The following is a 14974-nucleotide window of genomic DNA, read 5'->3' as shown; positions in this document are numbered from 1 at the left end:
AAAAACTTTTATCATCCAGCTGCTATAACAGCTGCACATAATCTAAGATCGCAGTTTCACAAAGACAAGGGGCAAATAAGAATTTACTGAATTTACTGAATATGGATCTTTGGATTTAAGGACTACTGAAATTGTCACTTTCTTCCTTCATGTGTCTAGAAATCTTACCTTTTACAATTGCAGCATTCATTATGTTTCCTAATAGTTGAATAAGTTTAGCTTTAAAGTTCTTAAATCTAGGCCGATTCCAGACGGCCCTTTGCAATCCGAAACGTTGCGCGTTGTTGCGCATCATTGCGTGGAAAACGTGAAATATTGTGTTTTCTCGCGCGAGTTTTGCGTGACCTCGCGCAAAACTCGTGCGAGAAAATGCGATATTTCACGTTTTCTGCGTGATGATGCGCGACAACACGCAACGTTTTGGATTGCAGAGGGCCGTCTGGAAACGGCCATAAAGCAGAGTCCTGGTCCTGGAGCCTTTTGTAGTTTTGTTTCATTGGAAAAATTTTCTGAGTCTGTAGCATTGGGCTGTATATCTACTTCCCTATTGTTTCATTTTCTGTTAAGTCTTGTTAAATTCTTTCAAACATACTTTTATCCTTTCAGAGAACCACTAATGAAGCAAGGTTCCAAAGGGATACCAGTCCCCTTGGCAATAAATGTGGTTAAGATACACTGTCAAAATGAAGCTGTGTACCAGTATCATGTGACATTTAGGTAAGTAATCTTGAATTTTACCATTTATGTCTTGTTGAAGGGCAGAGACTTTTCAGTCAGGCTTTTATGGTCTCAAAGGGTTTACTAGGTAGCAGTGGAAATAAGTGAAAAGGTGCACGCACCCTGTGCAAGCACCAAGTCATTACTGACCCATGAGGGAATGTCACATCATAACGTTTTCTTGGCAGACTTTTTGTTACGGGGTGGTTTGCCATTGCCTTCCCCAGTCATCTCCACTTTACCCCCAGGAAACTGGGTACTCATTTTACAGACCTTGGAAGGATGGCTGAGTCAACCTTGAGCTGGCTACCTGAACCCACCTTCCGCCAGGATCAAACTCAGGCTGTGAGCAGAGCTTGGGCTGCAGTACTGCAGCTTACCACTCTGCGCCATGGGGCTCAGCAGTGGATATAAGAGATCTGTATTTGTATTTTATATTGTTTCCCTTTAGATAGCAGCCCACAAGTCTCTTTTAGTTCTCTTTTCCAGTTGCTTATATACTAGAACTTGTCTGAGCAAGGATTTTAATGTCATGTCTGAGTGAGAATTTGAGCTTTGGTCCCTAGGTCTCTAACCACTATGCAATCTTAGTATATTCTTGGAGGCAGTATCTGCAAGGTAATGAAAGTTTGCACTTCACATGCTGGTGTTGATGGAACTGAAATATACATCTGGTATAATTTTGATCATTGTGCGACTGATCTGAAGCCCGGGGTGCTCCTGTCATCAGAGTCTTCTTTTATTGTAAAAAAAGAAGCCGTTTCTTGTAGTAAGTACTGCTACTAAATTGGTCTGTTGTGGGAGTTTAGGATACACTTAAAATCAGCTTAGTTAAAAGTAATGGCAGCCCAATCCTGAGTCCCAGCATGGTGCTGACATGCTGGTGTAACCCCACCGCCCCTCATCCACTCCCTATGGACATTGGCAGGTGAGCTGCAGCAGCGCCTGAGTCTGGGATGCAGCAGACACCCCTGAACAATGTGCCAGCACCTGCCATTTGCTGTGCCACCTCCATGAGCTGTAAGCAATGGTGCAACGAAGGGTGCCCTGTGATCCAAGTGGCCTGCACCCACCCCCACCCCGGGAGCTCGTAGCTGTGGACCAAGTGCTCCTAAGGTCGCAGCACCCACACCGGGGTGCCCTGCTAGTGGTGGCTGCCCAGTTGTGCAGCAGGCGGGGTGCGCGGACCAAGACCTGGAGGTGCAAGCAGCATTGCAGCAGGCTCGCAGCAAGTGCCCCCCTGAGGGGAGGATGCTGGTGGGGTGGTCCTGAATGCTTAGCCAGTGGCTGTGTTCCTCAGGGGCAGGGTAGGAGGTGTGGCCCAGGGTGGAGCTGCCAAGTCGCCTCCCCAACAAGGTATGTACCAGTAGCCCCAGCAATGCTGGCCGGACCTGTAATGAGTGGGCAAACCCTCTGGGCCTGGTTCTGGTGCTGATAACAGCCACACAGTACCCCAGAATCCCTCTTAGAGTAGTATGCCCCACCCTTTCTTCATGAGACTCACTGGTCTCTGGGTTCTTAGCTGGAGACCCTTGTGCACAGCAAGCAGACACTCAAGACACAGACAAGATAATTATTTATTAACTCAAGAGAACAGTTAAAAATAACAATACTCACTCTTGAAGCAAAAGCAATGGCAATAAAAAAAGAGCTTGACCTAGTCTTAGCTAAAACAAAGCTCACTAGACAAATAGGTACTAAACCTGCGTGCTCCTGTAATTCAGCTTCCTTTCTTTTTTTTCAGTCCACCCAGCCTTTTTCTTAAGCCTGGGGGAGGAGCTGCCTAATTGAGCACAACCACCAGGTGCACTTAATTAGCTACTTATCCGCTGTTCTACACAGGACCCACCCATTAGGAGCCAGCTGCAGGTGCTGGTGCTGTGACTGGCCAAGAAAGGCATACAGGTTGCTCTTCCTTCTCAGGACTGGGTTGGATCAGATGTCCCACCCCTGGGACATCTGATTGGGGTAGCCCCCCAGGGTACTGATGGGGGCGGCTCCTACCTGCCAGCAAGGAAGCACACCAGGAAGCTCTTGGTGTCCGATACAAGCTGTCTTAATTTGCATGAAGTGTACAGGTTGCCCAGACAGTGGTTGGCTGGGCAAAGAGGCAGGGACATCCATGCAGCAGCCTGGGGCCCAAGACTCACTCCATCCAGCACCTAGCACAGGCTCCCAGGCTCACTAGCGGCGCCAACAGACGACAGCCCCTCCCAGGAGTGAGGTGGGGGACCTAGCTTGCTAAGGCCTGAGCATTCCTCATTGACGGGTAGGCCTTCTGGATGGGGCAGGGGCAGCGTGAGGGAAGGGGGGATGAGAGGGGGTGGCCAGGTCACAGCTGTGAGATTCCCAAGCATACCCTCCAGACAGCCCAGAGCCCCTTGCAAATCCCAGAGGGAGTCTGCGGATGTTGTTACCCCCACCACCAGGCCAGCCAGGTGAACATGGCCTCAGGCTACAGCCTCCTGGCCATGTCTCTGGCCGCTACCTCTCAATCGTCGCCCATAGGGTGGCCAGGGTGGGGGAGATGCGCTGCTCTGCCTGTGGACCCTGTGCCCGGGTCCCCAGGACAGGCCTCTCATCCTCCCCATTCCCTGCCGAGCCAAATGCTCCTCTGGCAGGGGTGCATGCCTCATTAGCAGCTGCATGTTCTGCTCATGTGGCAGCTCACAGCTCAGGATCTGGGGTGGAGAAGGGAGGAACAGGGGTTGTCAGTTGGCCCTAGGTGAGGATTGGGCACCCAGTGATCCTTACGCCAATGAGTTGTTACGTGTCCCAAGAATCGATGCTCCTGTCGCAGCCTTGCAATCCACAGACCTGCTGACAGAGGATGGTCAAGGATCCGTGAAGGATAAGACAAGAATGTGGAGACTGCTCTCTGATGGGCTCATGAAGTGTCGGCCATGGCAATAAGAGCTGCCTCTGCCGCCTCCATTGTTTCCAGAATGGCGGTGGTCTGGATCTGAAAACTCATACAGCTGCTTCCAGAGAATCACAGATGCCTTCTTGAGGGAGCCACCTTCGTGGCGGGTGCCTCACTTGATGCCTTAACCTTCTCCTCCAGGGCTATAGGATCCACAGCAGCGGACAGGAGACTCTTGTAATTAAGAGCTTAGCCAGCCGACCTCCACTCAAAATTTATTCTTATGGCCTACCCCTTCCAGGGTGATAAACTCTTTGGAGAAGTGCTGGAAAAGGTCCTCATGGAAACCCGAGACAAGAAGAAGGCCTTTCCAAGATTGCTTATAAAAGGGCAGACAGCTGCCCCCTTTTCATGTCCTTTTGTTCCCAACACTCCTTGCCCAGGTATCATCAGGATGCTAAACGTTCTTCCTGGAACTACTCCAGACCAAGCTTCAAGAGGGGATCCTTTGGATCCAGGTCCATCAAGCACCTGCAGCCCAGAGGAGACAAACAGGATTCTGATTCTAAACCCCCAAAATCCTGACTCACCTCGGGCCCCAGTGGGAGGGATACTACAGTTATTCCAGCAAGTTTGGCAAGGGTCCAAGGCGGACGCCTGGTCCCTTGAAGTGGTCTCCAAAGGCTATTTCATCGAGTTCAAATTCTACCCACCGGACAGATTCCTGGGGTCTCCCATCTGCAAAAACCACCAAAGAAGACTAATTACCCAGAAGGCTATTAACACCTCTTAGACATCAAGGCCATAGAGCCCATCTCCCATCATGAGGTGGGGCTAGAGGTCTACTTCATTTTCTTTATTGTTCCGAAGAAATACGGAGACTGGAGAGGGATACTGGACTTAAAATTTGTAAACCAGTTCATAAAAACTTTTCCTCATGGAATTGCTGCGCTCCATCTCCAAGGCCCTACGTCCAGGGGACTTTCTTACATCGATAGACCTCACCAAAGCCTATCTACACATTCCGATCCAGCACATCGCCGTGTCTTGAGATTCTGCGTAAACGGCCAACACTTCCAATTCAGAGTTCTGCCCTTTGGTCTGGCCTCAGCGCTCAGGGTGTTTTCAAAAGTCTTTATCAACCCTGTTGTGCAACTCAGGGAGAAAGGGATACACATCCATCCCTACTTGGACAACATCCTCATCAGGGCAGAGTCCAGAGAGAAGGCTCTTCAGGACACGTAGATGGCGATTCACTATCTCCAATCTCATGGATTCCTCGTAAACATGAAGAAGTGCTCCGTCACTCCCTCTCAGAGGCTCTCACATCTGGAAATGATAGTGGATACCAGAAGAGGTTGTCTTTTCCTTCCCCCGGAGAAGATTCAGAAGACCAACGATCTGGTATGATCCATGATTCAGAGCAAATCTATGTTTCTCCTGACCTTAGCTAGATTGATGGGGACTCTTGTAGCGAATTCGGAAGCCATTCTTTGGGGATGCCTCCAGACCAGGGAGCTACTCACCTTTCCCATCCTTTCCAGCTCCAGACCATGTCCAAGTCAATCCAGGTCAGGGTACTATGGAAAGTTAAAGAAAGTCAGGTGGTGGTCTCACGACAACAACCTCTGCCAAGGCAAATCCTTCCTGAGCCCTCAGAGGATGCAGCTGATCACAGACGCCTGCTTAATGGGCTGGGGAGCAACCTTAGGGGGACATCCGGTTCAGGGCCACTTGATTGAGAAGGAATTGCATCTTCCCATCAGCCCCCTAGAGATGAGGGCGATCTACCTAGCACTCTCACACTTCTCCGCCCTGATTTCGGGGAAAGACATTCTAATACGTATGGACAACGTATACGGCGTATCTCAACAAGCAAGGGGGCTCCAGGTCCTCTAGGCTTCACATGGAGATGATAAAGATCCTCTCACAGGCTGAATTGCACCTGTCCTCCATTCAGGTGGGACACATTAAGGGGACTGCCAACCTGCAAGCTGATTGGCTGAGTAGATAAGCCATTCAACCAGGAAAGTAGATCCTCAAGTGGGAAGTGTTTCAGTAGGTGTTGGCTAAGTTCAGGCAACCGATCCTGGACCTGTTCACTACTCACCAGAACTGTCGAGTTCCAAGATTCTTCACCAGATACTTTCACTCACAAGCAGAGGGAATAGATGTGCTGTCTGCCTCATGGCCAAGAGGCTTGCTGTATGTGTTCCCTCTGATTTCAGTCATTCCAAAGCTACTGAGAAGAATAGCGGGCCAAGGCGCCAACGTGATACATCTGATGTTCATCTGCGGGCTGGACCAGCCACCTCCCAAGCTCCTCCTTGCCTGTCCATGTGCCCTTGGCACTCTTGGGGACAGGTGTTGCAAGATGGGGTTCCTGTAAGAGGACTTGGATGGAAGTAGTCAAACACACTGGCTGTGCTTCACCTCCCATTTGTGTGTGCGGGGCAAGCCCCGATTGTTGCCAAGTCCCCCGGCGCACACTCCTACCTTTCTTTCAGTATCCTCTCCTGGCATGTGTGCATAGTCCCCACAGCAGGGTGCTCTTGGGCAGGGCCTCCGGCTGTGCCCTACCTTATGTGGGGCCATGGCTGCCCTGGCCTGAGGTTATGTAGGGTATGTGGGAAATTGATTGGCTGCTGGGGAGGGGGTTTGGCCACCGGGGGGTGGGGTAAGTGGATTGTTTCCCATGGTAGCAGACATCCTGTGCTCTGCCAGGCTGCTTGGGCAGGGCCAGGCATGTGGCCGGGGGGAAGGTGCATTTTTCTCCTGTAAAATGGGCGCCTATGGACCATGCCATTGGTTTTTGTGTCATAACTTCCTACTGCTGCGAGGGGCATACTTGGACACGGAAAGGCTTTGGGAGCCGACTAACTCATGCCCTGCTACCTGGCCCACCCCCCTGGGCACCAGTGCAGGGACTTATGCTGCACTTATGCCTGTGCTTGACTGGTGGCTGTGCCCCAGCGGGGGGCCGCGGTGAGGCAACTCTGAGACTGGCTGCCATCGTAGGGGGAATTTCGCCTGTGGAAGTCCAGGATACACCGGTGTAACCCTTAGTCTGCTACCTGTGCACTTTACGCCCTGCTCTCTGGATTGGGCAGATAAATTTCTTACTGGAACACTTGCTATTGGGGAAGGTAGATATGTAGAATTTCAAGAAATTTAGAAGCATCAGGGATGTGTTTAGTTTTTTTGTGGAGGGAGGGATTGGGAAAATTCAAGCCTAAACCAGTTTTGTTTTAACTATATTAAATGTATAATGTATAACTTAGCACATAAAATTGTATTAATTGGAATATTTATGGAATTAAATGTATAAATGCCTGCTACATGCAAAAATGCAAGCACAAGACAGCATAGGCTGCAGCAGTTTGCAGCTATCTTAAAATATTTTGTTCATTCAAAAAGACTGTGTATTTCATGGTGATTGTTCAGTGATCCTCCAAATGTCCTGGTTTTTCCAATGGAAAAATTGACTGCTGTACATTTTGAATATGTTACATTTCTCTCATTCCAAAAGAAGGAAAAAATATTTCATAGGAGATTTTCAGTGGTCTCACGAACTTCTCAATTTTCCCATCAGAAAAATTTGGAAAAAGTCCTCAAATTTTTTTCATACCATTCATGTTGATTGAGGAAAACTTTGTCTTTAAGCTCCTATGAAACATTTTCAAAATTGTGTAATATGTAGAATGTTCTCCCCCCAATGCTCCACAACATTTCCATTGGAAAACTGGTTTTAAAAAGTCCTCAGATTTTCATGCAGGATATTTTGAAACATTATCTTTAATAGTATTTCACTCATTAATATTAAAAAGAAACATTTCAAAAGAGATTTTTGGTTGTTCCCAGTTTTTCCATTAGAAAATTTGGGGAGTGGGGTGGAGAAGGAGCAAGGGGAAAACCCTTTTCCAGTCTCCCAAAATTCCTCAGGCCCTTACATCTCGGGCGAGGGGGGGAGTTGCCACCTTCTTCCTAATCCCCCTTTCTGGACTGTAGGAGCTTGCATTCACTCTTACCTGTGAATTAGGTGAAACATCCTCAGACCTAATTGTTGTAAGTTGACCCTAGAGTAGTAAAAATCTTCTTTTCACATTTTCCCTCTTTATTTCCACTGAAAAGAGCACATTTGGCATGATTGAGACCTAATGCCAAACTGTGATACTATTGTGAATAAACTTGGCGGATTTTGAGTGTGTATGTACAAGCCAGACCCCCAGACTCATTTACATAATGTCAAACCATGATTGGTGTGACTGTTCCTTCCTCAACTAAGTATAACTATCACCATAAAACCGTTGATTTTTTTTTTTTACATATCATGTCTTCCAGTCCCAATGTAGAATGCAAGAGTATGCGGTTTGGAATGTTGAAGGAGCACAAATCGGTGACCGGAGATGTTACTGCATTTGATGGTTCTATACTCTACTTGCCTATCAAATTGGCTCAGGTAAAACCTGATAAAGCAATCGAAGAGTTGATTGAGATGTGCATTTTTAAGGTTTGGTGCTTGCCATTCCCATCCCCATCATGTGTGATGGAGTTCAATACTGTTGTTCCTCTAGGTGGAACAACGTAATTATTTCTATAATGCTGAAATGACTGTAGTTACCGATTGCTCTGCTTGATGTACTAGGAGGAATCTAGTTTTTCAGTTTTACCAAAAATGGCTGGGGTATGTATGGAGGTGCAGCTCACTGTTAGAACAGACTTGGAACAAAAGTCTCCTTCCAGACTCTCTTTTGTCAGGATTTTTGTAACTTTTGGAACACTTCCTCTATTTTCTAAGATAACCATGCTTTTAGAAATAAAAAAAAAATGTATTAAATTTTTTAACAACATATGAGTCAGCGTGATACTGTGAGTGATATCACACATTACGTCTTTTGCTGACAGTATGGTTTATTGGAAGTGATGGAAGCTTTAAGTTCAATGCTATTCATACATTCTCTTGATGCATCTGAAATTTTCTTCTGTCAGATAGGGTACGAATCAAAAGAAAGGTTAATCTTACCAGTTTTTCTGATGTGATGCAAGGTATCTTCTCCCACTTTAGAGTATTGATCTGAAGTGTCAGAGGAGGACAGATGGAGTGGAGATCAGTGTAAAGATTCAGATGACTAAAATTCTGGAGCCCAGCTCGGATTTGTGCATTCCATTTTACAATGTTGTTTTCAGGAGGTAAGGGGAGTTTGAGAGAGAATTTTCCTGCCACTACTAGGTTGAATACAAAGCAATGTCCAGGACAGGGGAGGTGGGGGAGTCTGTTACCTTTAAGAACAGTGTAAAAAATAGACATCTTAAATTTTGTCCTTAAAATAATGTGTGTTAAAATATCTCTATGCAATACGTACATATTAAAATCTACTCTCAGCATCTCTTAAAACTGAATCATCTGTGAAATGCATTGATTTAAAATCTGCTTTTGTAAATAAAACAGCAAACGAAAAAATATTTGGAAGTGAAGTATTGTACTATAAATTATAAATAAGACTGAGTCATATTTTACGCTGTTGAACAAATTATGAATATGGATAAATATGGATGTCCTTAAGAAAATAATAGTACAAGATTTCATTCTGAAAAGCTTGGTGCTCTTAATCATTCAATTTGTCTTGTGTGCACCATGATTAATTCAGAAGTTCCATTTTCCACAGTGCTTGCTTGAGGGCAAGTGCATAAGGTTACAGCCTTTGTGTCCTTCATGCATATAAATAAATCCTTACTTGCATCCCAAAGAGATCTTTAATTTTATAACTCCTGTTCTAAGAAATATAAATGCTGTATTGCCAAAGAGATGTGGGTTGCACAGCTAGAGTTTTACATATTTCTGTGTAAGCAATTGAATTTTTATGGTAACCAGTTAGTGTGCATAGCAGATATGAACGTGAAAGTTGGGAACTTGATTTAAATGTAGTCCTTTACTTGATAATTTAAATCAGCCTGCTCTGGCAGCATGTGAGCCATTCATTTTACAAAAAAGTTATCTAATCTGCCACTACCTTTTGTCAAATGCCTGTTCTGGAGCACCTCTTTCCACGGGCAGAAACATAAATTGACATTCTAGGTCTAGTCTGCTACTGGGGTTCGGAAGAAGTCATTGATCTTTGGAAAGCTCAAGAAGACTAACAGTACAATACTATACAAGGTTGTTCCAAGCTAAGCCTATTGATATAGTGGTCTTAGACTAGAGTAACTATTACTGACTTTTAATTTGCATAGGAAAAATCTTCAGTTGCAGTTATTGGTGTTTTAAGAGAGCCAGTTTGGTGTAGTGGTTAAGAGCACGGGACTCTAATCTGGAGAACAGGGTTTGATTCCCCACTCCTCCGCTTGAAGCCAGCTTTGTGTCTTAGGGTCAATCACAGCTCTCTGGAGTTCTCTCACCTCCACCCACCTCACAAGATGTTCGTTTGTTGTCAGAATAATAATAACATACTTTGTAAACCCCTCTGAGTGGTCGTTAAGTTATCCTGAAGTGCAGTATATAAATAGAATGTTTATTAACATAGTACCATAACATTAGCATTAAATCAGTAATCCATTTATATAAAAGGATCTGCTCTTAAATTATGGTCTATACATTCCCTGACTTTTTAAAATTATTTACTACAATGGGTTTTTATTATAGGGTGATGAAGATTTTAGATATGAAAACTGTTGGGAGGAATTTCTTTGACCCCACCAGTGCTACTGTGCTGCAGCAGTATAGGTTGGTATACGTTGTGTCTTTGCTGTTTTGTACTTGGACATCATTAATGGGCACATCCCATCACCAGTAAATCATTTGAAAGCCTCTTGTTTGTTGCTGTAAAATACACCCTGTCTAATTGTAGCAGGCCAAGGGATTTTTGCTTGATTTATTTGTGAGATTCTATTCCAGTCATTTGTTTCCAAAGGTACACCACCAAATATTTCATTCATTGTCCGTCTTCTGTGCAGTCCCACATGGGACTGCGCACATGCAGGCCTGCCGACCGGAACTTTTTTCTAGTCTAACGTCCACTAGGGGGCGCTTGTCCAATGAGTGCACATGCGCGGCTTTTCCTACCGAGCATGGCATCTGGAGGCGGCGCCCCCTCACCCTCAGTTTCTTCTTTGCCGCCGACCGGTTAAGATCTAGTTCGTTCATTGTTCAAAAAAGAGACGTCTGTTGGTGAGAGATATTCTTCCGAAATGTCAGATAAGGCTTTATTTAAGCTCTGCTCTACTTGTTCGACCAAAATGATCAAGACCAATGGTCATTTGTCTTGAATGTTTGGGCGAAAGGCTTAACGTGCAGAAAGGTGAACACTGCCAGCGCTTTACACCCAAAGCCAGAGCTGAAAGGTCGATTAGGCTACAGGCCTTATTGTGGAAGAGAGCTATCCAACAGCCCTCTACCATCACTTCGGATCCAACGGGAGTCACTAAAGCTCCTTCTGGTCTTTGGACCTGACAACCTCCAGAAGTCTTGGATCCGGGCCGGAGCCGTAAACATCGGTCACCATCAAGATCAGAACTGTCAGCTACTCCGACCCCAAAGGCGAAGACAGCAGCATCGGATTCGGCTTTGCCAACCATATCGGATCCGAAGGCTTTGGATCCAAGGACATCGGATCCGAAGCTTGTAGAACCTTAGCCTGTGTTTTGACAAGCTACTAAGAGTACTTTGCTGGATCTGAAGTGCTCAACTATGGCTACTATGGACAAGATCCGGGGGATTGGAAGCGTGGCAGTGAGCCTTCACAGGCTGTTCCACCTGCTAAGAAGGCCAAAAAGAAGTCAAAGCACAGCCAGTCTGCCACAGTGCAAACTGAGCAGATTTTTTGGGACAGACCCAAGACTCCTTCCCCTCATGCCAGATCCCCATCGTGCCACTCTTCAATCGATGAGGGCACAAGTTACGAGACGTTCCTGCCTATGGTTCACCAAGATGGGCTACCTGCAACCAGTTTTCATATTATCAGGACTCTAGTAGGCATGGATCTGTGTGTTCTGGACCACATCATGCCCACTCCTTGACCTCTGGCAGAGATGAGTGGGAAGTACCTAGGAGTGATTACTCCCGTTATGGTTCCCCTGATCGAGACCTTACATACTAGCTTTCCGATACTGGACGAGACTAGAGCCCTAGTCCTCCCTCAGACCCTTCTCCTGAGGAGGTTATCATTGGAGCAGGAAGGATTTCACCAAATGAACATCACCAGCTTTACACGAAACAGATGCATCGGATGGCTTGTTCCTTGGAAATTGAAGTATCGGCTGTCAACCTGAAACCCAAGGATACGATACTCCAGTATATTTACTCTGGTAATCCTGCTACTATCGCTTTTCCAATTACAGAGAGCCTGGTGGAGGTCATCACCATAGTGTGTGAGAAGCCAGCCTCGATCCATCCTACTTCTCACAAACTGGAAGTCCTATACAAGATAAGGGACGATGTATGTACTTACCTGTTTTCGCACCTGCCGTCATCTTCGTTGGTCACCGAGGAGATGCAGGCTCATCAACAGCAAGGGCCCCACGCAGTACCTGCTGATAAGGAAAGCAGGAAGTTGCATTCGTTGGGCAAGAAATTGTACTCATCTGCAGCTCTCAACTGTTATGGGAACTTACCAGATTTTTCTCTGGAACCAAGTTGCGATATTCATAGATAAACTCCCTGAGGACCAGAAAGTCCTCGCTAAGGTCATTATGGAGGAAGCTTTAATATTATCAAAGCAGCAGATTAATGCTGGTCGCAACTCAGTTGATACATCTGCGAGGGCTCTGGCTTCCTCTATTGTTCTCCGGACATGCTTGGCTCCGCACTACTGCTCTGCCCATTGAGACGCGCAGTAAAGTGGAGGATCTGCCATTTGAGGGACAGACTTTGTTCTCAATTAAGACAGATGAGTGTCGCAGAAGCACAAGGATCGACTTACAGCGCGCTCTTATGGGGTCCTCCCACCCAAACAACCTTCTGATCAGCGTCAACAATATTGCTTAGTGCAGAGTTATAGGGGCAGACATCAGAGATACCAGCTGTATCCTCACTGTGGGTCTTACAGGCAGTTTCAGCCTCCATCAGGATCATATCAGCGGAGGACATCTAACAATTGACCCCGCTGCAACCAGCAGAGTCCCGTTAACAAGGAGTCTGCTACTCAACCCAAGCAGTTCTGACTATCCAGAGAACAGTCTGTCATTTTTGGGGACAGATTGGCTCGTTATACCCAGGCATGGGCTGAAATTACAGTTGATAATTGGGTTCTGAATATCATAAAATTCAGTTTGAAATTTATCCAGAATTGTCTCCTCCTGATTTCTCCTAGCAGGTCTCTTCTGACACATTACAGGCTGAAGTAAAGGCTCCTCAACAGAAGGGGGCCATACAGGAGATGCCCCCTCAAGACTCTCCGTGGGGTTTTTACTCTAGGATGTTTCTGGTAGATAAAAAGGATGGTGGAGTTCGCCATATTTTAGATCTTAGAGGGTTAAACAAATTTATTTGAGTCAAGAAATTTAGAATGCTCACACTGACTACAGTACTGCAGTTGATGCCTTGCCTGATCACATGTGGTTCACTGTTCTAGATCTTAAAGACGCGTACTTTCATATTACCATACACCCTGACCACAGGAAGTTTCTCGGGTTCATTTGTAAGGGTAAGATTTTCCAGTACCAAGTGTTACCATTTAGACTGTTGTCAGTCCCTGGCAGTTAGGTCCCTCAAGCCCTCCATAGTTAACACGCAGGTGTTCCAGTTGAAGCAGTTTTATTGAGTACAGTACAGGTGTTCACCTGAAGGTGCAGAAATTGGCAGAAGTGACAATTCAAACAAAGGCCTGGCCATTATAAGAAAACTTCCCGCCCTCTCTGGTCCATTTGCATTCTGGCACGAAACCCCAAAGAGATTGCATGGGAACAATGTAGTTTAGACTACATGAAATACAAAAAAAATCTGTCTCTGGGAAAGTTACAATGTTTGTGGCTAGCAGCTCCTTCAAGGATACTTGCTGTGAAAAGTGAAAGCACATATTTGTAACAGATAATGGAGGGGCCCACTGGCTCTCCTGCACTTAATATCAGAAGTTAAGACACTCTCACATGAGTACATAGAATACAGCATATAACTCTGGCAAACAGCATTGATCAGTACAAAATGCAGAATACAATCATGACAGGTATGCTGGCATACATGACAGACTGTGTATGCCCCCCCGAGTATTTACCACGTGTATGGCTACGATGGTGGTTTTTCTTAGAAAGCAGGGATGCTCAGTCTGTCCTTATTTGGATGATTGGCTCTTATCCGCCTGTCAGCAGAGGCTCTTCAGGAGCAAATTAAGACAATGGTAGTTACATGTTCCCGTTTGGGGCTTTTGGTAAACCTAAAAAGTCAGCCCTTACTCCCTTAAGAAGGATCCTCTTTATAGGTATGGTTTTGGATGCGATCTTGAATAGAGGTTTCCTACCCTCAGACCGAGCTCATTGAATCAGTAGGATGGTAGCTCATTTTACTTGGTGCAGATTCCAGTCTGCAGCGGCTATTCAGAAACTTTTGGGGCTTATGGCCTCGTCTACAGCAGTCACCCCCATGGCTCGATTATACATGCGCCCCCTTCAGTTGTGGTTCTTGTCAGTACACGATTTTGAGGGCGCTTACCAGGACAAGAAATACTCCATTCCTCGGGGAGTCATACGTTCCTTTGGATGGTGGGTTAGTGAGGCTAATCTGCTTAAATGAATAGCTTTTGGGTCTATCCAGCCTCAGATTACCATTTCCACTTATACGTCCACTATTGGGTGGGGTGCCCAGTGTGGGTCCCTTAGGGCACATGGTACTTGGTCAGAACAGGAAAGGGAGAGTCATATCAACTTCTTAGAACTTAAGACCATTTGTTACGCCCTTATTGCATTTGCAGATACCATACATCACAAAATCGTTCAGATTCTCACAGACATGTTCTATCTGAACAAACAGGGTTACCACTTCCAGGGCTGTTTGCGGTGAAGCAGTTCGGATTTGGGAGTGGGCTCTGGACAGAGCCATGTACATACAAGCAGTACACATCCCTGGTACCACAAATATGGTGACAGACAAGTTGAGCTGCATGGCTTCCAATAATTACAAGTGGACCATTGCTGACGTCTATCTCCACAACGTCTTTGTAGAGTGGGGCTTTCCTGAGTGAGATCTCTTTACATCAGTGAGCAACAGGAAGGCCCCACGGTTTTGCTTCAGAGGAGGCTTAGGTCCCAACTCCCTGGGGGACGCATTTCAGATTATTTGGACAGGACATCTATTTTATGCCTTCCCTCCTTTTCTGCTCATCTCCAGAACAATCAGCAAGATTCAGAGGGACAGACCCCATGTGATTCTAGTGACACCCTTTTGGCCCAGACAACCCTGGTTCCAGC

At 46.1% G+C, this 14974-nt stretch overlaps 1 protein-coding gene across 1 annotated transcript in view; it reads left to right on the top strand.

Annotated features, from left to right (window-relative positions):
* The window catches only part of PIWIL2 (piwi like RNA-mediated gene silencing 2), an 82618-nt gene that overhangs the window by 14426 nt on the left and 53218 nt on the right, over window positions 1-14974 (top strand). Inside the window, exons 4-7 of the mRNA XM_054997851.1 lie at window positions 607-717; window positions 7922-8039; window positions 8646-8770; window positions 10221-10301. Of these exons, the coding sequence (XP_054853826.1) occupies window positions 607-717; window positions 7922-8039; window positions 8646-8770; window positions 10221-10301 (435 nt within the window). The remainder of the gene's footprint in view (window positions 1-606; window positions 718-7921; window positions 8040-8645; window positions 8771-10220; window positions 10302-14974) is intronic.

Source organism: Eublepharis macularius, chromosome 14 (genome assembly GCF_028583425.1).
Source record: "Eublepharis macularius isolate TG4126 chromosome 14, MPM_Emac_v1.0, whole genome shotgun sequence".
Taxonomy (NCBI): Eukaryota; Metazoa; Chordata; class Lepidosauria; order Squamata; family Eublepharidae; genus Eublepharis; species Eublepharis macularius.
This window is presented reverse-complemented; position numbering and strand designations above follow the sequence as displayed.